At 41.3% G+C, this 25732-nt stretch overlaps 2 protein-coding genes across 2 annotated transcripts; one reads left to right on the top strand and one right to left on the bottom strand.

Moving 5' to 3' along the window:
- Positions 1-1422: 1422 nt before the first annotated feature.
- asb5b (ankyrin repeat and SOCS box containing 5b) lies at positions 1423-17358 on the bottom strand. The gene is made up of 7 exons (XM_034224523.1): positions 17157-17358; positions 6285-6364; positions 5074-5181; positions 4817-4970; positions 3158-3292; positions 1856-2047; positions 1423-1726 (listed from the first exon to the last, which is right to left on the bottom strand). Exons 1-7 carry the CDS (start codon positions 17311-17313, stop codon positions 1599-1601), a joined length of 954 nt encoding a protein of 317 aa, XP_034080414.1. The 5' UTR covers positions 17314-17358; the 3' UTR covers positions 1423-1598.
- Positions 17359-21353: 3995 nt separating this feature from the next.
- spcs3 (signal peptidase complex subunit 3) lies at positions 21354-24864 on the top strand. The gene is made up of 5 exons (XM_034224465.1): positions 21354-21612; positions 22564-22637; positions 22921-22997; positions 23574-23689; positions 24559-24864. The coding sequence occupies exons 1-5, from the start codon at positions 21470-21472 to the stop codon at positions 24689-24691; spliced, it is 543 nt and encodes a 180-aa protein (XP_034080356.1). The 5' UTR covers positions 21354-21469; the 3' UTR covers positions 24692-24864.
- Positions 24865-25732: the final 868 nt, after the last annotated feature.

The following is a 25732-nucleotide window of genomic DNA, read 5'->3' as shown; positions in this document are numbered from 1 at the left end:
TTCTTTTCTTCTCTCATCACACATTCAAGCCCCCAGTGTTCATGTATCATTTCAATCTAAATTATTCACTTTCTTCTTACACATTACATTTCAGCATAGCAATCCAGCGTCAGTTTTTCAGCATAAAGCATTCCCACTAGCAATTTCTTCAGGAATTGCATTCTCTAGTTGCATTTAATGAGCACATGGTGTTCAGTTAGCAACATGATTAAGTTAGCAAGGTGACTGTGTACTGTTTAACAAATATATTTTGAATTTCTGAAAGGTTTTTATATTAATTGACATTTCACCATGACAGAGTGGACATGTTAAGCTTGACAACATCCAACTACACACATAATATGATTACAATTTCGAAATACAAGTTAAAAAACGTACTTTGCAACTAGCCAATGTCTCAGCCTCCATTGAGGAAAAACAAAATGGTGGTAGTGATGTCACTGAAAACATCAGAGGGTTTTTTATGGGGCAGTTACCCCTTAATGACAGGGTGGACATGCAGCAAATGTCAGGGACAAATGAAACATTTTCAATATTATTATGAAAATAGAATAGCCTATACATGATCAAAATGACTCGTTTTTATCAAATAACTCGTTGTGGACAATAAAACCATATCATTTTTTTTTTAATGTAGTATCATTTAACCAGTTATTACACACACTGTAGTTAGCAGAGCAGTGTGTGGGACATGCCAAAATCACTTACATCCAATGAAAAAATAAGGTGTAAAATGAAGGAAACACATTTCAAGAGACTTATCATTGTACTGATATGTGTGTAAATGTTTGGCCTTTTATAATAAGACCTCAGTTTCATTATTCTGCTACATTTTCATGATAACTGAGTGATTCTGATGGGGACACCAAAGTTACTTTATAGTGATATTGACCCAAATGTTTATAAAGCAATGTAGAGAGTGCAGTCTACATGTTCTTGCCAATTTGAACACAATCTGGAGATGGCATGAAGAGAGTTGGATCATGGTGTGGGTGTCTCAGAGGTTATTTAGCATGTTGCCAATCCTTGGACGAAAGGCTCCAGAAATACACAGCCAGGCCTCTCAGTAGACTCAGCAGGACTAATCTGTCAACTGACAGACTAGTGTGAGCCTCCTCAATGCTGAAGAGTGCTGGAAAGGTCAGTGAAGTTATGTCAGACATGACATCATTTATTCGTATTTACATATAGACACCTGAAGTCCAGCACGAGCCAATGGAAAAATAAGTTCCAATATTTCCGATATTATATTGGTCTTAACCAACATAGTTGAAGTCTGGATCAGCTTGTCAGTATCGGTTAGAAAATCATCTGTCAAAGGGAATATTCAAGTCCTATTGAATAAACATCTAAAATAAACATATATATGCCAGTTATGACAACACAAAGGCGAGGCACCTAATAAGCACAGCATACAGTAGATAGATTTTCCAGTGATTTTTTATGTAAAGACCATAAAGTTCAAAACATTGTTATGAGTTGAGATAAAATGTGGTTAATAAGGGGCTTGGCTGCCACCTTGGAATTTGAAGTGTTAAATAAAGACAATTTGAATTGTGGTTGATCCTCGCTGTCATGACGCATGCATGCCCATCATCCTATGTATGCTCCAGATAGTGAGTGAGCAGGGGAGGGAGAGGAAGGAGGGGGAGCAGCTTCAGTCTGGATCGTCCAATCAGGTTCCTGATCTGAAGACGACACAACTGGCAGAGACTCCTCGGAGCAACTAGAGAGAGAGAGAGTGATTACCTATTACTGTTGTGATAAAGCTCTGTTTGATTCTGAGTGATTCTCAATGCATTATAATGCTCCTCATATGCATTGAGAATCACTGCAGTAGAAGATGTTGCAATACCTTCAAATGTCAGCAGCAGTTGTTGTGTTTTTCCAGCAGTAGGCGCTATCTCCACAGGCCGCTGATGGTTACTGTCTCTGATGTTCACATCAGCTCCATAGTCCAGTAACAGGGACACCTGGTCTGCAGAGTCCTGTCTGACAGCGGCATGCAGAGGACTGTTCCCTTCTTGGCCTACATTAACATTGGCTCCTAGAGAAGACATAGACAAGGGGAGTTGAGATTTTGCATATTACATTTAGTTCAAAGTTCAAGTACAAAGACTTGTCATATGCACTGTAGCTACCGTGTAGTTATACAATGAACATCTTAAGTCCCAGGCTCCACCAACAAGGCAACATAAATACAGTATATATAATATTTTGTTTTGGATAGTTTTTTGTGTATCTTGTACGGCAACCTTGATAGCCTTAAAAGGCGCCTATATATAAATAAAATGTATTATTATTATTATAAGACATAAAACAATAAAACTAGAACGAAGAAAGAATGTTTCTGTTCTTGATTGCATTTTTTGTTAAACATTACGTACTGAAAATCCCTTAACCAAGCCACCTCCTAAAGGGAAAAGAAAATGGCAATACTAAGGCCTTAACCTGTGGCAAGGGTTCACCTTTAAGCATTGCTCAGTTTTAACGGTTTAGAATCCAAAGTTGTTTTGAACTGCAGACCGAGAGGAATCTCTGAGGTAATGTGGAACAACTATTATCAGAGATATATCCTGGGATGATTTTTGGCCCAGAATTAAAAGCACCTGGTAACCGTTTCTATGAAAGCCACATCTAAAGTTCATTCATTATAATTAAAAGTTTATTTTTAGTTCTCTGGATTGTGAGAAACAGCATTTAGATCTCCCTGTCTGTATCTCACACACAGAAGATTGACAATACATTGACTATATGGACATTCACAGTGAATTATAATGCATTTATAATGTTTAATGACTACACTCACGAAAACACATAATGCTTTATGCTGCACTATATTAATAGTCCTGACAAAATATTTATATGAATTATAATCAACGATACATGTCTTATGAATGCTCTTTCCTAGTTATAAACTAGTGGTTGGCTGATGGGCTTATAATACAATATGACCACATACTCTCCTAAACACCCCAATAACCATCTGTAGTAAGAACTCATAGCAGATGTAACTTAAAGTGAATGCTATATTGATGCATCCATATCCTTACATTTCTTTGTTTGTGGCTAGTAAAGTGCAATGCATTTTCATTCATACGAATCACAATGATGCAGCATAGATTATTTAAAATGAAAAGGCAGAATGTTGACCCACCGCTCTGCAGCAGAACCTTTGAGCAGGCTGTGTGTCCGTGCAGACAGCTGATGTAGAGAGGAGAGCCCAGGTGGGACCTCTCATAGTCTGGATCTGCTCCATGAGACAGCAGGGATGCTACACACGTGGTGTTACCTGCATACACACGTACGTACGTACACACACACACACACACACACACACACACACACACACACACACACACACACACACACAGTTTATTTTATTTAGCAATATCCTTGCACTCTCCTGGTTTCACTAGGTCATGTGTAGTTATATAAAAAGTATACATATATATAGCTTACATCAGAAGTAAGGGTTGGAAAAACTGTGCCCGTGATATAATGGCGCATTTCCACTACAACGCGGTTTAAGCGTGCCGTGCCAAACCCGGCCCGTTTTTTGTTGCGTTTCCACTAGGGTTAGTACCGGCTAACGGGTACTGTTTCAGTTTTTCTGGCCCTCCAAAATCCCGGTTCTTTCCGGGCCAACAACCGGGCTGAGTATGCTAAACTAGAGAGAGAATCGCTGGCAAGGGGGCTACAACTACAACAAGATGAACATATTTGACCGTGATTTAATTGTAATACACGTTTCAAAATGATGCCGAAGTAACAACATACTGATACCGGTTAGTAAAAACCATGAATTAATGCTTTGACAAGTCTGCAGACAGACGGCAGGCGAAAAACCTTTTAAAATGCGTGTTTTCTAAATGGAGCTTGGCTAAGCTAACGTTATATATGCTCCAACCGTCCATACTCACAACAACGGCCTATACAGACATAAATAAACCAGCGACTGTATTCACCATGACACAGGCAGTCTGTGGTTTGTACTTGTTTAACTTTTGTCTAGTTTCTGAACAGATATGAGGAGCTGTGAGCTCTGAGTGCTAACAGCTAACGGCTGATGTTGGTTTTCTGTGGTTCGCATTGAAGATGACGTCACGGCTCCGCCTACACTGCGTTACTATAGTTACTGCCCCAGTTCCTAAACTGTAATGGAAACGCAGCATAAAGTGTGGCCTAACTATACCGTACTAAACCGTGCGAGGCCCTGCAGTGGACTGCAGTTTTGTAACCTCAGGTTTGCCATCTGGTTTTGTTTGGAACCAGAAGTGACAGAGACGGTGGAGCAAAGTACGACTGAACGCTTAACGACAATTTTACGAGATATTAAAATGTACAATTAACTTTCATAAAACATGTAAAAAACTATAAAAATGACCTGTCAATCAACCGTGCGCCGCTTAAAGCAAACCCTGCTTTATCTATTATACTCCAACTGGGCCATATATTACTAAATTAAGGAATGACTCCTGAATCATGCTGTTTTGAAAGATATTTGGCACTGGGTTTGAGATCTTAAATGCATCAGGAAGATAAAGAAAGAAGGTATAGACCAATCAGACTACAACAAGGGGAGTCTCCTCTTTTTGCACCTGCCGATCTGTTTTACTTGGAAACATTTCCACCATGCTCAAGTGAGATGAGTCATTGGGACCAAATTCCAACAAAATCTGTTGATGGTTTTTGTTGGGATATTGTGCATTATAGATGCCTGGGCACACACACTGATCAAACTATCACTACAGATGACGCTGGTTCGGAGCTGTTACATCAGACTGTACACAAGGATTGTGTTCTGTGTATTTACCTCTCTTGCAGGCTTCATGCAGAGCAGAGGGGAAGTGTGTGTGTGATGTCTGTGTGTGCGCTCCATTCTGCAGCAGTAGTTCCATACAACCAACACTCCCTGAGACACAACAGTTGTACAGAGGTGTGACACCATCAATGGTAGCAGCATTTACCTAGACACACACACAAAGGAGTGAGCGATACAATAGCAGCTGTTAAGGGATACATGGACACAGGGTGACATATAACAATGGTGGTGATAAGAAGAATACTTACATTAGCGTTAGCATTTATTAATGCTCGGACACAGGCTACATTTCCTGAGAGACAGGCTTCATGAAGAGGGGTCACATGATCGATGGTGACAATGTTGGCGTGATATCCCTAAAATATCACAACACAAAGCGTAATGATTTAAGGTGTTTATGGATAACAATGAATCAGTCATTCTATTTGACTTGTTTATCTGATTTGAATTCATTCTGAGTGAATGATAGTGAAAGGATTATTGGCATATTTCCCGGACATGTTTTGTCAAACTTCATAATTAAAGAACACCAATGACAGAAAGGATGAATACATGAGGCAAGACAATTGAATGTATTCAGGACATCTTCTAAAGATTGCTGGCAAATGTTCAAGCTTCATGTTGTATAAATGTATTATATAAACCTGATTGTGTACAGATGTGACACAAGTGTTTTAAGATGGCAGCTGAACTTTTATGTGTTTTTAGGATGTAATGCTATTGTTTTCAGCTAGTGGGCTCAAGGTACAATTATAGACTGATTATATAAATTAATACATACAAAGTGTCCAGTCAAAAGCATTTTAAATAGTCTACTTACAAATTAAAGATTAAATAAGAATATATTGTTATAGAAAAGGTTAGAAGTCAAATGAGCTACAAGCACATGATAAACAGAGAGCGATCTGATCACCATAGAGAGGAGATATTTGCACTCCATAGTGGTGATAATCCAGCTGTGAGAATGTTATCCAATATCTCTGTTGCTCTTCTTCAAATCAGGAAGCCAAGAAACAAGATCAACGATTTATGTTTCATTCTTCAAACCTGACTTTGTGTTGGTATGCATCAGAAACCATAATAAAAACCTTTTTTTTATTATGGTTTTTTTTATTATACAGTGACTGGATGTACAGGTAATTGTCCCTTTTTTTAAGCACTGCTGCCACAGCATTTTCTTTAATGATTTGAAGACTTCAGATATGACCATTGTTAGCATCATTACGAGTGTTTTAGCCATTTTGTGTTTTATATTTAGTTTGTCCCCAAATTTCAAGTAAACATCCTGTTTTACCTGCAGACCGTGGCATTACAACATGTACGTTAACACTTCAAACAGGGTTATAGAGAAGAAGTTTGTGAATGTTTTAGCGTGTGTGTGTGTGTGTGTGTGTGTGTGTGTGTGTGTGTGTGTGTGTGTGTGTGTGTGTGTGTGTGTCAGTATGTGTGTGGACTTTGCCTGGGCCAGCAGAGTGCGCAGGGCTAGCAGTCGACCCTGAGAAGCTGCTTCATGGAGAGGGGAGCGATCTGCCCAGGACCCTGGACACACACACACACACACACACACACACACACACACACACACACACACACACACACACACACACACACACACACACACACACACACACACACACACTCTCACACACACACACACACACACACACACACATATAGACAAGGAAACAATGATACATTATAGCAACTTAAAAACTTAACCATGTATAAGATTTGAACATTTAGGATTTTGCAGACTTCAGATAATATATGTTGAAACATTAATACATGTATATTAATACAGCCAAGTATGCAGCATTTTACTGTACATTGATTTTGAACATGTACTGCCTGTCTCATACATATTATGCTGAAGAACGACAGCAAAACCTGGGCCGTTTTCTCAGTGATTCCCAGAAATAATATTTTCCAACTATTTTATAGGACTGTATGGTCTACAGCAGTGTTTCTCAAACATTTTCATACCAAGGACCACTTAACCAATAAAAAAACATTCGCGGACCACCTAACTCCACAAATATCCAAAAACACATCGTTTTTTACAAATCGCCTGAAAATTGTACAAACAAGTGGCAACATGTGTGATGAAGGTGCTTATCTGGGCTATATCATGCAATCGAAAGTGAAACTTAAACTCGTTCCATTGCGGAGATATTTAAATGTATTTATTTATTTCAAATGTGAAATGTTACCAATATACTCACGGACCACTAGGGGGCGCTCACGGACCACCAGTGGTCCGCGGACCACACTTTGAGAAGCACTGGTCTACAGTGACTTAGTCGGAGGCACCAGGGTGAGTTCAATTGTTCACAAAGGTTCACTGCTTCAGAGCAAACACTCTTATCAAGTTAAATATACATCCAATTTATTTTTCATTTAAACAAAATATGCAAAGCCAAATAATTTAAACTTGTACAAAGCAGTATCTTTATTGTAGATGTACTGACATTAATTGCAGTTGTAGCCACACTCATCTTGAATGAAAAGGAAAGGTCTGCTGTAGCAGTACTTCAGCATGGCTGGCTGTGGTTATATTTAGTGATAGTGAGCTCTTTCTCAACAGCTGTGGTATCAATAACTGCACCTGTCTTGCACAACATATCTCCGTCTCTCCATGGCACACCCAACCACCGCTAGATATACAGTGTACTGTAACACATTTATATGTGTATCTTAAAGGTCCCCTATTATCCTGTTTTTCATCAATATATTACAGGTCTCAGATATATACAAAACATGTCTCTAAAGTGTTTGGCTGAAACTCCAAACAGATCATTGCAGCATTACCCATAATCCCCTATGTTTCAGCCCTGTTTCCAAAGTGCTGATTCTCTGTCTGTTACTTTAGATGAAAATAAGGAGCCCCTCCCCACGCCCCTCTGAGAGACATTTGGTTACAAAGAACTCAATGGAGCTCTAGGAGGAGATTCAGGTGATAAGGGGGGGGGGGAGGTTACCTTGGTTGCTGATTGGCTAATGGCTACACAAGCCCAAACATTGTTATGACATCACAAAGTGGCCAAAATCTAATCAGCTCATTTTCAAACAGGTTTTTATTGAAATGGATCAAAAAGAGAGAGAATCTTTGTTCCTGAAACTTTCAGAGTCTCTTTCCACAGAGGGGACACATGTTGATGTAGAAGAGACATGAAGAAGAGGGGACACATGTTGATGTAGAAGAGACATGAAGAAGAGGGGACACATGTTGATGTAGAAGAGACATGAAGAAGAGGGGACACATGTTGATGTAGAAGAGACATGAAGAAGAGGGGACACATGTTGATGTAGAAGAGACATGGAGAAGAGGGGACACATGTTGATGTAGAAGAGACATGAAGAAGAGGGGACACATGTTGATGTAGAAGAGACATGAAGAAGAGGGGACACATGTTGATGTAGAAGAGACATGAAGAAGAGGGGACACATGTTGATGAAGAAGAGACATGAAGAAGAGGGGACACATGTTGATGTAGAAGAGACATGAAGAAGAGGGGACACATGTTGATGTAGAAGAGACATGAAGAAGAGGGGACACATGTTGATGTAGAAGAGACATGAAGAAGAGGGGACACATGTTGATGTAGAAGAGACATGAAGAAGAGGGGACACATGTTGATGTAGAAGAGACATGGAGAAGAGGGGACACATGTTGATGTAGAAGAGACATGAGAAGAGGGGACACATGTTGATGTAGAAGAGACATGAAGAAGAGGGGACACATGTTGATGTAGAAGAGACATGAAGAAGAGGGACACATGTTGATGTAGAAGAGACATGAAGAAGAGGGACACATGTTGATGTAGAAGAGACATGAAGAAGAGGGGACACATGTTGATGTAGAAGAGACATGGAGAAGAGGGGACACATGTTGATGTAGAAGAGACATGGAGAAGAGGGGACACATGTTGATGTAGAAGAGACATGAAGAAGAGGGGACACATGTTGATGTAGAAGAGACATGGAGAAGAGGGGACACATGTTGATGTAGAAGAGACATGGAGAAGAGGGGACACATGTTGATGTAGAAGAGACATGAAGAAGAGGGGACACATGTTGATGTAGAAGAGACATGGAGAAGAGGATTTTGCATAATAGGTGATCTTTAAGTGAAAGGACCACTACACTTTCTGTTTGTCTGTTTGAAGTCTGTCTGCCTGGAGGATCACCTTACTGGAGGATCACCTTACTGGAGGATCACCTTACTGGAGGATCACCTTACTGGCTGCACAGAACACTGACAGACCGCTTCACATATTGTTGCTCCACATCAGACTGCTCTATTTTGTTCACATTATATATGCTTCCGTTAGGCAATATTATAAGGAATCATTCTGTAAACTTTCATTGTTATGCGGATGATACTCAACTATATTTATCAATCAAGCCTGATGAAATTAATCATCTAAATAAAATTCAAGACTGCCTTAAGGACTTAAAAACGTGGATGACCTTAAACTTTTTGATGTTAAACACGACCAAAACTGAAGTTATTGTACTTGGCCCGAAGAATCTACGAAACAAATTATCTAAGGATATATTAACCATGGATGGCATTAATTTGGCCTCCAGTGAGACTGTAAGGAATCTTCTTGGTGTTATATTTGATCAGGATTTATCCTTTAACGCCCACATAAAATCAATTTCAAGGACCGCCTACTTCCATCTACGTAACATTGCAAAAATCAGGCATATCTTGCCTCAAAACGATGCAGAGAAACTAGTCCATGCATTTGTTACTTCAAGGCTGGATTATTGGATTAGTTGTGGAATCAGCTTCCAGTTTGTGTTCGGGCGGCAGACACCCTATCCGTTTTTAAGAGTGCGCTTAAGACCTTCCTTTTTGATAAAGCTTATAGTTAGGGCTGATTAGATTCAGCCCCTAGTTTTGCTGATATAGGCTTAGTTTGTCGGGGGACATCTTACTTATTCCTTCTCTCTGTCTATACCTGTGTACTCTCATGTTCCGATTAACCCAGCTTCCCCAAATGTCTTTCTTTTTGGTGTCTATATACGCCGGGATCCGCCGCTGATCGTGTTGCTGTGGTCCTGAGTCCTGGATCCTGAGTCCTGGATTGCGAGCCATGGATCCTGAGTCCTGGATCCTGAGTCCTGGATCCTGAGTCCTGGATCCTGAGTCCTGCCTGACTCTCACCATAATACTTCTCTGATGGCTCCCACAGGATTGTTGACATCCTCCTGGATTCATCTTCTTATTTATAGACACATGCATTTCCAAACATTTGGACTACCTATGTTGTAAATGTATTAACTTTTCAATTTACACACGGCATCTATTGCACGTCACTCCGTCCTGGGACAGATCCCTTTCTGTTGCTCTACCCGAGGATTCTTTATTTTTTCCCCATTAACTGGGGCGTTTCTTAGGAAGTTTTTCCTTGTCCGATCTGAGGGTCCAAGGAGAGAGGGTGTCGTATTCATGGTCTGTACAAACTGTAAAGTCCACTGAGACAAATGTAAAATGTGTGGTATTGGGCTATATAAATAAACGTTGAACCTAACAATCCAAACTATCTGAGGTACCAGCAACAACACACTTTTAAGCTGCCTTAAAATCATCTAATCTTAGTGAGTAGACAGTTACAGGGGGTGGGGCAGCCATATTTAGATGGTCTGTGAGGTCCTTTTCCCTGACCTCTGTACATGCCAGCAGCTATTGAAGAAAGGTCATGACAAACAACAACACAGCTAACCCACCTAACACATTCACTCATTTGTCCCTCATTTCCTCTTTATACCTTTGTCTCCTTCATGTTCCACAATTTTTTTGATTCACTGCAATGTCCTAACCCTTCTGACATATCATTTGCTCAGATTTTCAATTCTATTAAGAAAAAAAAAGTTCAATCTGCCTGCCTATATAACGCACAGCAAATGCTTGTAAAACGGCATACAGTATATTGTGTTATATTTGTTGTTGTTGTTGTTGTTGTAAAATGCTCCACATAGTAGTCTACCTATCTTTGACACAATGACCTTAGAACTCCTCTTTGGTTGGTTTGATTTCCACGGCGCGAGACTGCATGTTGACAGTTGACCTGGAGAAGAACACATATCACTCAGTCCTGTAGAGACAGACATCAGCTTTGTCGCTGGAGCTCAATGTGCACAACAGAGGAAGAAGGAATGTTTCAGGAGCTGGGGGAGGACCAGGAACAGGTGGTGGTGCCAGGGGAGGTGGGCAGTCTGGGGTTTGAAAGTCATTCTGCAAGGCCTAAAGAACCCTGGGTGAAAGTAGGAGAAGAGTCCAGATGAATGGTGGTCCAATGAGGTCAGTTGGACGCCACTCGCCTACACAAGAGTGTAAGTTTCAAAACTCCAGGATACAACTAGGCCTGTCGCGATAATCGATAAATTGACTTATCGTATGATAAATAAAAATGGACTCGATAACTTTTCTGAGCTCGATAAATTGCCGTTTACATAAGGATGTGACCAGCATTTTAGCCCGTTGTGAGGGGCGGCCAGGTCAGGACACTCCGCGTGCACGTGCAGCAGCGTAGAAGCCAAATTAATAATATAGCGACAAGCGGGAGACAACGTGTGACGTACTCGCGGGGAATTTAAAGTTAAATGGAATTGGTTACAAAACCTACACATCTCGATTCTCCGGTTTGGCAGTATTTTGGATTCAAGCCAAATCCACGAGGCGAACCTACGGACTTGAATGAGCCGGGTGGTGTGTCGCATGCGACAAAAGTAGGCAATACCACGCATTTTAAACTGCATCTGAAACGCAACCACCCCATTCCGTTTCCCAGCTGGGAGCAAACACGGCAGCTGGAGGTGGAGAGCCCCCACCTTCCTGACAGTTTACAATCAAAGATTTGCCCGACAATGCAAACATGTTGGTGTTCCTTGCTCGAAAACTTTGAAAAACAGATTTGGATATGGCCTGTTGAGGCATCTGGGTCTTTGACAGTGGACTGTACACCTGACTGTTGTTTTAAGGAGGGTTTTTTTGCTTGTGAGGGTTTATTTATTTTTATATATATATATTAGGGCTGTCAAGTTAACGCGTTAATACCACACAGCGGCAGACCACACTTCCACGCTCACCGGCAGGCACCGACTGGCCATCGGGAGGACCGGGAGGGTGTGTGTATGTGTGGCGCGAGCGAGCGAGAGAGAGACCTTACGTGTATTGTTGTTGTTAGCATCTGGTGCTAGCTAGCTGCGCTAACGGATATAAGGAGCTGTTTCAATGAAAACAAAGGAGCGACATTTCGCCACAACTGCGCCGAGCACTTGACTTTATGCAGGAAGCCAGACAGTGGGACATTGTACGAAAAGTCAGCACACTCAGCACAGGTAGTGCGCGCAACATGATTGCAGCGTCCAGGCAGCTCCCGTTCGAGCATGCTCCAACGATCCATCACACACACACCCACACCCACACACACACACACACACACAAACACACACACACACACACACACACACACACACACACACACAGGTTGTTGTGTTTAATATTCATGAGAATATTTCTCATTGTACAAATGATAATAAACATTTGCATAAAGCATATTTGTCCACTCATATGTTGATGAGTATTAAAAACTTGAAAAATATTTCTCTAAGGAACATTTAGAACAGATAAAAAATGTGCGATTAATTTGCGATTAATCGCGATTAAATATGTTAATCGACTGACAGCCCTAATATATATATATTGCGGGCAGTTTAAATGATAGAGAGAGAAGGAGAGAGAGAGAGAGAAGAGAGAGAGAGAGGAGAGAGAGAGAGAGAGAGAGAGAGAGAGAGAGAGAAGAGAGAAGATAGAGAGAGAGAGAGAGAGAGAGAGAGAGAGCTCTGTTTTCCAGCCTGACTCTATTTAATGTATTGTTTTGGTTGATTTAATTAATTTATTATAATTTAATTAATTTGTTTTATTTATTATATATAATTTATATATTTTAATATTATTTCACATTTAATTTGCAATGTTGAATGTTCAATAAAAAGTTATGTTTGAAAGGATGTACTTGAGTTATAACTTATTATTATGTATTATCATTATGTCAGTGGTCTAAAATGGTCTTACAACGGTGCCGACAATATTATCGTTTATCGCAATAATTTCCAGAAAAATGTATCGTCCAACAAAATTAATTATCGTGACAGGCCTAGATACAACAAGGAAGATGTGACAGAGTGTGAGGAACAAACCCAGCCAAGGTTTCCTCTGTGCTCTTCTTTTCTCATTCCCAGCACACTCTTCTGCCTCCAAACCTAATCCGGCCTCTCTCACTCTAAAGGCCCGGACACACCAAGCTGACACCAAAGAACTGACACAGACTGACCCCCGACTGTTGTGTCGCCTCACGTCTCCTGCGTCTTGGCCATGTGTCGCACTGGAACACACCGCAAAGACTGAATCACGTACGAACTGCGCATGCGTGAGTGGCAATAACTCTCCTTACCAGCAGGCGGCGGTAGTGTGTATTCCTCATTCAAAAGAGGCAACAACCGGAAAACAGACCATGGTGCTTTCCCGAACCTGTGTCGAGAGCTGGAGCTAAATTAAATCTCAGATTTGCCTTCTTAATAGTTTGTTTGGGTCCCTCACTTCCATTTAGCTTCTCATGCACTGATTCGCTAGCTGAACAGCCAATCAGAGTGATTTCTTTATCCGACAGCCTTTGGCCGGTTTTCGGCCGAAAAGGTGTCGGCACGGCTGAAAAGACACGACGGTGCGGGACACGTGTCCCGCACCGCACCAATCTGAGTAGGGCGTGTCGACGGCCAAAATCGGCTTGGTGTGTCCGGGCCTTTAATCAATCATTTACCGTAGCCAGGGCATGCAGCTTTAAGCTTCCACAGCAGTGATGGGCAGGAAAGAATCTCTTGGAGAAAATCTGAGATTAAAGATTGGTACCCTTTAATTGTAGAACTGAACTGTCTTCACCTAAATCATTAAATGGACCCCTTTGTGATATTTCAATCAAATTCAAATTCTGCATATCGATATCATTACTTTATGAATAATAGTATTAAGCTAAAATAGACTATTTAAGGGTTTAAAATAAATGCCATGGCTGGAAGCATTTGTCTCAATAGGGAGTAGTGTCATGTTGTTCTTTCTCACACGAGGGTTGCGGTCGGATAGTTTAAAAATCAGCTCCTAAGTTCTAACCCCTATCTCCTATTCCTTGACCTCTAAGTGAAACGTCACGGGGTTAAGGGATAGTGGATAGGAGAATTCAAAAGGACTTAGGAGAAGAGACTGCGGTACTTTAGAGAATCCGACTGCACTTTCACTATCCGACGTCTTTATGATGCGCCAGCGGACGTCATGAATGTGCGTCTGCTGCTGTGGGGAAACTATGGAAACTACAGTTTTCTATAGCGGACTACAACATGGATGTTCAATAAGAACGAGCAGGGCCGCCCCTCCCTACAGGCCAATCACGCAGGCTGCATGGGGCCCCGCCTTGCGCAGGGGGCCCCGCCCAGAGGGCCTCAGCTGCTGTGCGCAGTTCTCCGCTCAGTTCTCCGCGCACCCCCCGCGAGAGTGAGAGGTGAGACAAGGGGAGCACGTGTGTAACCCGACACCGTTGCAATGAATCGACATCTGACCAATCACGGCTTTGATACGGCCACTAGTGCAGGTGAAGAGATGTCGGTGAAAAGACAGTTTCAGTCCGGCGCAAAAAACAAAACATGAAGAAACTAGAGCATCACTCGAAGGTGGGTTATTGTATGAGTCAAATGTACAATTTACGAATGTTGTATAAGTCAAATTGCCAATTGCCATATTAAAACATCAGCTGCAATTCACGACATGAAGAAGGCAGTCTCTGCAGAGCATACAGGCTAATGGAGATGCAGTTATTTCCAGCATTCTTTATTTACCATTCATTCAAGTATTTTATGCCTTTTATCTGCTAATGTACAGGAGGAACACTGTCTGTCTAGTTGGCTTACATAACAGTTAAGCATTTTTTCCCCTTTTATTCATTTTTATGTCAATTTGCAAATTTCATGGTGACGCTCAGCCTCTCCCCTTAAGGCAAGGCAAGTTTATTTATACAGCACCTTTCAACACAAGGCAATTCAGGGTGCTTTACAAAAATGAAAGACATTCAGGCATTTAAAAACAGTAAAAGATAATAAAAGAAACATTAAAAGAAAAAATATATGAATAAAAAGTAAACTTTTACTCCTAGCAGTCATCATCATGGTGACGCTCAGCCTCTCCCCTTAACTCCTAACAGTCATCATCATGTCAACCACAACACAGAGAAACACTGATAGAAATGTGTGTGTAGTTGTTGATACATTGCGGACAGAGGGAACTAGAATACAGATTTAAGAAATATCAGTTTTTGAGCATGTCATAAGCATGTTTTGTCTTGACTATATTACAACTATATTATAATAAAACAATATATTTATATTATTGAATTGATTATGATTATTATTAGTAGAAGTAGTTTATTTGCATTAATTATATTTTAATCTTTTTGAGGCTAGTATTTGGCAGGAAATGCAAAATTCACCTGTAAACGCATACTGAACGACATACATGCACATTTACCATTTACCTCACTGTATACAAAAGTAACTGTGTTGATAATAATAATAAACAGGAATTATATTTGCAAAGTAGCCTACTTTGTTTCCAAAAACAACTGTCGGTTGGGGGGGGGGGGGGGGGGGCTCATCTCACAATGTCGCTTGGGGCCCCAAGTTGGCCAGGGGCGGCCCTGAGAACGAGGGACTACTGTAAACTCATCTAGAGACTCTGCACCGTGCTCTGATGCTGTTGCTTTGAGCTTTATGAACGTGGACAACAGAGAAACATATTCTTCATGACCAAAGTTGGAATTGAAATAAAAAAATGAAAGTTATGAAACTTATGCTCGTCACCCTCTCCCTCCGGTCCACATTAATACAAATGATCCCAATAGGTATGATTGTATGAACTATGAAAAGATCTTAAAATCAATACAAATGTAGGCTATTTATTAAAAACGTTAGTCCTTAACATCTATCACTGTGTATATCACCATTCAAACATCTTTTAAAAGTTGAACAAACCCCACACAGCTCAGTAAAGACTGTGAAATGTTGACTTTATTTGATCATTTCAGTAAAAACTAACGTTCATATTTCTCTTTTTGATTATAATACTGATGAACGTTCAAAACAAAGCACTTTGGCAACTTACCACATACGTTTTAAAATGCTTAATAAGCACCGTAACGTTCATGATATAATTTCTCGGTCATAATCGGTTGTTTCCGTGAACGGCCGACTGTTGTGTGACGGCAAATGCTGCGGCTGCAATGCATTGTGGGGCAGCATTTTCTCCTCTCCTTTCGTCAAGGGAGGTCCAGTGGTTCCTAAACTAAAGGAGGTTATAAAGGAAGTTTGAAACCTCCTTTCTTTTCATTTGGAGAATTGGAACGGCACTTATCATGGCTGCCACTGAGGGACTTCCGGGTCATTTCACTCCGTTAGGAAGGTTCTAAGCTAAATGGACTATTCCACTGCAGCCTCACTATCTCACTCTGGCTTGCATACAAATCTAGTCACGAATTATTATTTTTTTAATTCAAGAAAAGTTGCTCATAACCTAAATGTTGTTTTGCAATGCTTCTCAGCAAATCACATTAAAAAAAACATTACAGGCCTACTACACAAAAGACCTTTAACCATAATGATACTGCGGGCAGTTTAAAGGCCCTCTGTCATGATGAATAGCTTTAAGAATTCTAGTTCAAGTCATCTGAATTTCCAAAAAGCTTTCCAACTCACTTTCTGTTCTGAACAGCACAGTGGCAGGCTTAATCTAACATGTTTTTCATAATTTACTATATCAACTGAATTTAACTTCAAACTGATGATAGAAAGATAAGGACATATCAATATTTATAAAATATATTTTTTATAAGAGATTCTGTTTGAGAGTAGAGAGGGTTTACAGTTGTTTTCTCTTTTCAGTTTTATGGAACCAGGCTGTTAACATGGGGAGCCCCAAAGAAGACTATCAAATATAAAACAAATATTAAAACAAATACCTGTTGGCTATACACACAATGAATATAGCCTATGCGGTTATTTTAATTCTTCACTGATTTTTTGTTTTTATAGCCTACTATCAAAGTTATAATATATATTATCTAGCCTATAGCCTATTTAAGGTAATGCTTTTCCTTTAAGTCTTCAATGATTTTCCCTTTTTATACCACTGCAGATACATTATATTCTCTGTATAAGGTTGTGACAGACTCCCTCTCAGCAGCATGAACAGCCTGTGTAAAACCCGCAGCACGGTACCGACCTTGGCTAGTCAGGATGCCCCAGCAGGCCTTCTTCCTCTCCGGGACGTTCTCGGGTAAGGGCCCGGGCTCAGCGACTCTTTTCCGGGACATCTCTGCAGCTCCGGACGGAACCTCTGGCACAATCCAGAGGCTGAACCTCACGCGTTTAACTCTCATAAACAGTGTGACTGCAGCAGCAGAGCGTGAGCTTCAGAGCGGGGAGAGGCGGGGCCAGGAGCTGCCGGAGCAATCTGATTGGCCTAACGGCTTTGTTGTTGTTGTATTAAACGCACATGACCATCTCACATGCTCGTCCACGTGTGGAAGATATAATCTATTCCTGTCCTTAAAGTGGACCAAACACACACACACCTAGGCTACACCTACACCACCTACACACACACACACACACACACACACACACACACACACACACACACACACACACACACACACACACACACACACACACACACACACACACACACACACACACACACACACACACACACACACACACACACACACACACACACACACACACACACACACACACACACACACACACACACATTACATTGCATTTAGCTGACGCTTTTATCCAAAGCGACTTACAATAAGTGCGTTCGTCCAACAAAATACAACCTTGAAGAAAACAGAATCATATAAGTACATCAGGTTTCATAGAGCAAAAACATTTCAAGTGCTACTCAACTGGCTTTAGAAAAGCCAGTCCTTTATTAGTATATAAGTGCTTTGTTAATAGTTCTAACGCTCGAAGTGGAGTCGAAAGAGATGAGTTCTCAGTCTGCGCCGGAAGGTGTGTAAGCTATCTGCCGTCCTGATGTCAATGGGGAGCTCATTCCACCATCCTGGAGCCAGGATAGCAAACCCACGTGTTTTCGCCGTTGGGAACTTGGGTCCCCCTCGCAGCGAGGGCGCAGCGAGTCGTTTGGCTGATGCAGAGTGTAGTGCACGCGCTGGGGTGTACGGTTTAACCATGTCCTGGATGTACGAAGGGCCAGATCCATTCGCAGCATGGTAAGCAAGTACCAGTGTCTTGAAGTGGATTCTAGCAGTTACCGGAAGCCAGTGAAGGGAGCGGAGGAGCGGAGTGGTGTGGGAACATTTAGGAAGGTTGAAGACCAGACGAGCCGCACACACACACACACACACACACACACACACACACACACACACACACACACACACACACACACACACACACACACACACACACACACACACACACACACACACACACACACACACACACACACACACACACACACACACAGCAGCCTGTCACATTGCTGTTGGCATATTCTCGTGATGAATCATGAGGAAATGTAATGGCGTGCAGGTCAGTCTCAGTCAAATTCATCATCACCGCTCGGGTGTGTGCATTGTGAGGACGTTTCAATAATGTCAAGCTCGGAAAAAAGCTCTTCATTAATGAGAAGCAAAAAAGAGCCAGGCTGAGGTTTGCTTAACACCAGGGGGATTGGACGTAGAGAATAAGAGTAACGTCAACTTCTCTGATGTGCTACATTTTCAGCTCTTCCCACAACATCTAGTGCAGGGGTCTCAAACTCAAGGCCCGGGGGCCAAATCCGGCCCGCGACTTCATTTTATGTGGCCCCGCAAGTGCTTGCAAAGAATATAATATGTTTATTATACGGTTACATCATATGCCACTTTACAGAAGCAGGATGCCCATAAACTACATGTCCCACAATGCATCTCGTTTTGTGACATGCACACTGAAGAGACTTGCAATTATTTGCACTGGACTTCTGCTTTCATACGTAGTTAATTACTAAGTTATTATCCTATCTGATAATAATCCAATTCAGAGGCAATAATGTAATATAATACATTATTTTATATTTATATTATATATTTATATAGTTACAACCGGCTCTTTGAGTGCAACCTTTATGCAAATGTGGCCCGCGATGAAATTTAGTTTGACACCCCTGGCCTAGTGGTTAAACAGAGACATGCAGAGGCTTACAAGCTAGGACCGATGGACCGATGGACCGATGGACCGATGGACCGATGGACCGATGGACTGATGGAGAAATGGTGGAGGATCAGTGAGGATCTGGACGGCTTCAGAAAGACTGGCAGGTTTGTGTTTGTAAAGGAAGCATCATTTAAGCCATGTCTGAAGTTACTCTGACATAAAACGTCTTTCCTCCTGCTCTGACAATGTTCTCCGACTCTGAGGTCCAGTCTCTCCAGCAGGCAGTGGAGGAAAAAGTATTCAGACTCTTTAGTGGACCTATCATGCTATATTTGAAACATATATTGTAGGGCCATACCTATATACTGTAAAACATGTCTGTCCCTCCCAGGACGGACAGACGTGCAATAGATGCCGTGTAAATTGAAAAGATAATACATTTGCAACATAGGTAGTCCAAATGTTTGGAAATGCATGTGTGTATAATAATAAGATGAATCCACGAGGATATCCATCAAGGACTTATGATCCAGGACCACAGCCACGACTCAAGATCCAGGGCTCGCGATCCAGGACAGAGGACCGCAGCAACAGGATCAGCCATGACTCCGGATCCCGGCGTATATAATACCTGTATGACAGGTACCCTTTAAGTAAAGTACTGATACCACACTGTAAAAATACTCAATTTCAAATAAAAGTACTGCATCAAGAATGGTACTTCGGTAAAAGTATTAAAGTATAATTAGATAATGTACTTAAATCACCAAAACAGCTCGACAGCGGCTCTTCTTCCTCCACAGGCTGCAGGTTCAACATGGACTCCAGGACTCTTCTTGCATTATTTCTATTTTATTTGTATTTACTTGCACATCTTGCAACATTCTCTTGCACTATTTTATTCTATTGTTATTTCTTCCACTACGTTTTATTGGTTTGATCTGTTTGATGTCCATATTCATGTTGCATTGTTGGAGGAGCACTTAAGATTTCCATTGCCATATCTACACGGTAGCTGCTGTGCATATGACAATAAAGCCTTGAATCTTGAATCTAAAGTATCAGGAGTAAAAGTAATCATTGCAGAAAAAACTAACACAAAATATAATATATTATATTTCAAGCAAAAGGAAATATTCACTTTTAAGAAGCTGCAATTCATTTGAACCCCCTCATGGTTTTAGTTACTTTAATATAATGTTGGATGCTTCTAAAATGAATGTAGCAGAGTACAAGTATAAATCATTGTAATGAAAATACTCCAGTAAAAGTACAAGGACCTCAAATTCCTGGTATGTGTTTACCAGTGGCGAACCGTGTCTATCACAACTGGACCTTCTGTAGACACACACAAATTGTATTTATATAATTAAATCGATGTTTTGTTTGTTTTATCTGAGTGTTCCAGGGTATTCTCTGAACACCTTGAAGGCTGGCAATAAACCTGTTTCTGATTCTGATTCAGATTATGAAAGTACTTAAGTACTTGAGTAAATGTACTTAGTTACTTCCATCCCAGGTCAGTAAAGGTTTGGATGGAGGACCACAAGATCCTGACCCTGTCATCCAGCATATCTCCAGACCTAAATCCCATTCACGGATTATATAGATGAAGACCGATGGATAGTACTGAAAAACTGAATATTTATTTGGATTGTTCTTTGTATTATTTGAGGACCTAAACCAATGCATGTTCTTTGTTACAAATAAATTGTACAAGACAATATTTATTAGTTATTTGGGAGAAAGGTTGTCAGTAGATAAGAACATTAATACAATGCTAATATTATTAAAACACTTACATTTTAAATAGTTAAGCCGGATAAACTGATCATTAGCAGTGACCCTTCATTTTTTTTAAAGATATTTTGTTTCTGAATTTATTATGAATAAAGCTTTTGAAAATGGCGCACTACTTCCGCTTACTCATCGCTTCCCTCTGTTGATACGTCAAGTTTGCTGAAGATAACACAACATCGGAAGTACGTCAGCGGAGTGTTTCCACCGCAGTAAATTATTACACATCTTTCATATAGAATTATCCTACTTATTTCGAGCTGCGCGTCTAATTGTTGCTTGTCTCTAAAGATAGTATCTTCATAGAAAATTACCCCTTTTATCTAACATAGCTTCCAATAACTAAAAACACCAAACACATTGATTCAGATACAAAGACAACGCGAAACAAACACGAAGTGGTTTTATTTTGAAAACCATGAACAGGAAGTACGTTTTCATTCCATGTCACTTGACGTTTCCTTTTTGTACACAGTAGCTAGCAACCGCGCACAGGCTGTGTGATAAGCCTCTCTTTGGATTTCTCTTATTCTTATCGTTTCCTGGAGTCCAAGCTGCTTTTCAAAGATGAATACGGTTCTTTCAAGGGCTAACTCGTTGTTCGCCTTCTCCCTGAGCGTCATGGCGGCCTTAACTTTCGGCTGTTTCGTCACGACAGCATTCAAAGACAGAAGGGTTCCTGTGGACATCCACGTCTCTAAAGTCATGCTGTAAGTTCCTCCGTCTACTATCATGTGTAACAGCTGTTAGCAATGACTCTACCTTAGTATACTCTATCACAGCTATGCATGGTTTATTACTGATGCTACAACGCTCTTAACGTTACATGCAACCTGAACAATGAGAGGTTGAGAAGCTGCAGGCCTGCTTTTGTAGTTTGACACTATTCACTGACCAACGGAAGCCGGAAGTCGAACAAGCCATTCATGTTTAGAGTAATCAAGCAGTGATCAGCTGCTTACTCGAACAATTTAACCCTTAAATGGGCAGTCACATACTTTGGAAAATTGATAGCTACTTTCTACATTACACCCTTATTACAATGTTATAACGCCAATATTACACATGAATACACTCTTATTAAACCCATATATTACACTGTTACTGCACCCATACAACACTGTTGTTATAATACCCATGTAACACGCATTTTTTTTTACCGTAATTACACTGTTATTACACTTAGATTACACATATATACATCCCTATTACATCCATGTTACACTGTTACTTGACACATGGACACAGCTGTGAAATGACTGAACCGCCCAGGGTACAGAAACCATTTCGCTATTGAATTCAAGTCTTTCAGCTGCAGTCAGAAATGCAGCATGAGCTCAGTAAACAAATGGTTAACCGATTAGTCAATCCAAGGTTGAATCATTTCTATTTGAAATAGTTTGTGGTTTTGGAAATCTCTCCAAAAGGTACATTAGTACTTGGGATCACGCTGTGTAAATAACACAAATGAAGTTTATGCATTGCCCTTTCTAAAGGAACCTCTTTCCTAAATGTTTGTTTAACTCCTGTTACTCCTTCCTCTCATCAATCAATCAATCAATCAATCAATCAATGTTATTTATATAGCCCAATATCACAAATGTTACATTTGTCTCAGTGGACTTCAGTTTGTACATCCACCTCCTCTGTCTGTTCAACAGGAAGAACGTGGATGACTTCACAGGACCCAGGGAGCGCAGTGATCTGGGTTTCCTCACCTTTGACCTCTCGTCTGATATCCTTTAGAACACTGCAACCAAAATCAAATGAATTGAAGTTACAAGGCATCTTTTTGAGTTCCAGGCAGCGGCCGCTTGTTGGCCAGCTTCTAGTCCTTGTTAGTGACATGTAACGCATCTCGTCGTCGTTGTTGTTGTTGTTGTTGTTGTTGTACCTATCGGCACTCAACTATTTTAAAATCACCCCACACTTACAGAACGCAGTTGAATGAATCCTCACATAAACAGGCCTCTAATATGAACAGCTTCTGTCCTCTCTGCTTCCTTAACTCCTCCCACATCTGCAGCCCATCTTCGACTGGAACGTCAAGCAGCTCTTCCTCTATCTGTCTGCTGAGTACGCCACGAGGAGCAATGTAAGACACACACACACACACACACACACACACACACACACACACACACACACACACACACACACACACACACACACACACACACACACACAACACACACACACACACACACACACAGACACACACACACACACACACACAGAGTGCATGATGACAGATGTCCATACAAAATGTGTGACACATTATCAAATCTTCAAAATGAATCCACAAAAGAAATGCCTGAATCGGACCGTAGGTTTGATGTTAGAACCTAAAATGAATCCTGACAGTAAACACTTCCTGGTCACTGCATTAGGTACACCTATAATATGGATGCCCCATACTCTACCTTTTACAAAGCTTATAATGTTGATGTTCATCTTGTTATTTGTGTGTGTGTGTGTGTGTGTGTGTGTGTGTGTGTGTGTGTGTGTGTGTGTGTGTGTGTGTGTGTGTGTGTGTGTGTGTGTGTGTGTGTGTGTGTGTGTGTGTGTGTGTGTGTGTGTGTGTGTGTGTGTGTGTGTGTGTGTGTGTGTGTGTGTGTGTGTGTGTGTGTGTGTGTGTGTGTGTGTGTGTGTGTGTGTGTGTGTGTGTCAGGCTCTGAACCAGGTGGTTTTGTGGGATAAGATCGTCCTTCGAGGGGAAAACACCAAACTGAGCCTCAGAGACGTGAAGTCCAAATACTTCTTCTTTGATGATGGGAATGGACTGAGGTGAGACACTCCCACAGACACAGTGTGAGGCATTCAACCCTTAACAACACTGACAGCAGTTCAGTGTCAGTGCACAGGTCAAGTGATCTGGGATCTTCCATCGAAACCCCACTCTTTTCTTGCTTGCCTGGCATCACATTGTTTAGCTCCTTCCAGATACAACTGACACGTCTCTTACAGGGCGCTCTGCTAAATATAACAATGACATATTTCTACTGATTGGATAAGACACATTCCTGTTCAATATGATCACAGGGTTCTTTAGGGGTTATCAGGGAACTAGTGGACCTAAACATACACTCAGGACTAATTCAAAAAAGAATCATTTGAACCATCTGCAGTCTGGGTCAGTCACCAAAGCATTTCCTATATTGCAATTCAATAGCATCTTTATTAGAGCCTCCCTGTCTGATACACGCCCACATATTTCAAACCTCACACTTTAAGCCTCACATACATCCTGCCGCAGCTGATACAGGGATGCAGTGATGACATCTTTGTTTAGGCCAACCAGGAAGTTATCCCCAAGGAGCACAAAAAGCAGCGGGATGTTTCCACTGGGTTTAGGGTTATAGCAGAAATAAGATCTGACAAATGCACGTTCATGACATGTAGCGTTGTTGTTCAGCAGGATGATCTCCACATATTAACAACACTTGGTGATTTTTGAAGAGTAAGTGCAACAGCTAAAAGTAGAAATCTAACATTAGATTATAAAGGAACTAGAGCACGGTCACTTGACTTCACGCCGCCACTGCTAAACTCAAGGCAGCTAATGTTGACTTTGAGAAGAAGGAACCGGAGGGGGTCAACCCTGATTCAGTTCCAGTGATGTGACTGACTAACTGTTGTGTGTGTGTCGTCTGCAGGGCCAACAAGAACATCACTCTGACGCTGTCCTGGAACGTTGTTCCCAACGCTGGGATCCTGCCTCTGGTGGCAGGGAGCGGTCATGTCAGTCTCCCCTTCCCAGAATCCTACGAGACCACCAAGAGCTATTAGACCGAGACACAGACCGCCACACATGCTGAATACACACACACACACACACACACACACACACACACACACACACACACACACACACACACACACACACACACACACACACACACGGGTTTCTTGAAAGATGTGAATTAATTTTGTGTTTGTAATAAAATTAGGATTTAATTACAGACAGAAGTTGATTTCATGTACCGGTGTCAAAGTGCAGTGAAACTCATGACAATGAAACACTCGGGGCCTTTCTTATTTCTCTAATTTCCTCTCCTCGACTCCTCGGTCCTCCGGTAGTGACCCGGAAATTAATTTCAGCGTGCCATTTTGAAGGACATCTCATTTCTATAAATGCACATCGAGGACCGAGGATCGAGGAGGCTCTCTGGAGGAGCTCTAATCGAGGATACACTGATGGGTCCTCCACGGATGCATTTTCAACAACAGTGAAGAGTCGTCGGACTTATCTCAGCCAATGACAGCTCTGCATGCATCCCCTGGATATTATTGTATTAACTGCTTTCATCGCATCACGATGTTTCCAGAGAGAACAGCTGTGAGGTCCGTGCAGAAAGCAGAGCAGTGTGTATAATATATATCACTCAGTATAACAGGCCTACTCTCTTTATTTGCTTTAGTTTAGTAGATATCTATAAACAAAGAGTCGATCTTTGTCTAAGACCATTTAGTGCTTCACATAATAAAATACACAACGGCTGTAGCCTGACTATGCTTTAGGAGCTGTAGGTGTGGTACAGTGTGTGCCGGTAGTGTGTGTGTGTTGTACAGTGCGTAGATGCGGCGGACAGACGGGTCTCAGTTGGTTTGGTGTCCTCTCTCTCGCGCACACAAAATGGCTCGTTCCACACACACAGAGCCGAGCTTTAATGAAACACAGAAACCCAGATGTAATAGTACTGTACTGCATCATATTATTTTCGAATCAATAATTCTTCAAATTATGATTTTTTTTTTTTATAACAATTTTTCCTCCTGGTCTCTCGCGCCCCCCCTGGCATGCCTCTGCGCCCACCAGGGGCAGCGCGC

The sequence above is a fragment of the Gymnodraco acuticeps genome, unplaced genomic scaffold (genome assembly GCF_902827175.1).
Source record: "Gymnodraco acuticeps unplaced genomic scaffold, fGymAcu1.1, whole genome shotgun sequence".
Classification (NCBI taxonomy): Eukaryota; Metazoa; Chordata; class Actinopteri; order Perciformes; family Bathydraconidae; genus Gymnodraco; species Gymnodraco acuticeps.
Note: the sequence above shows the minus strand (reverse complement) of the source record. Positions and strands in the feature narration are given on the sequence as shown.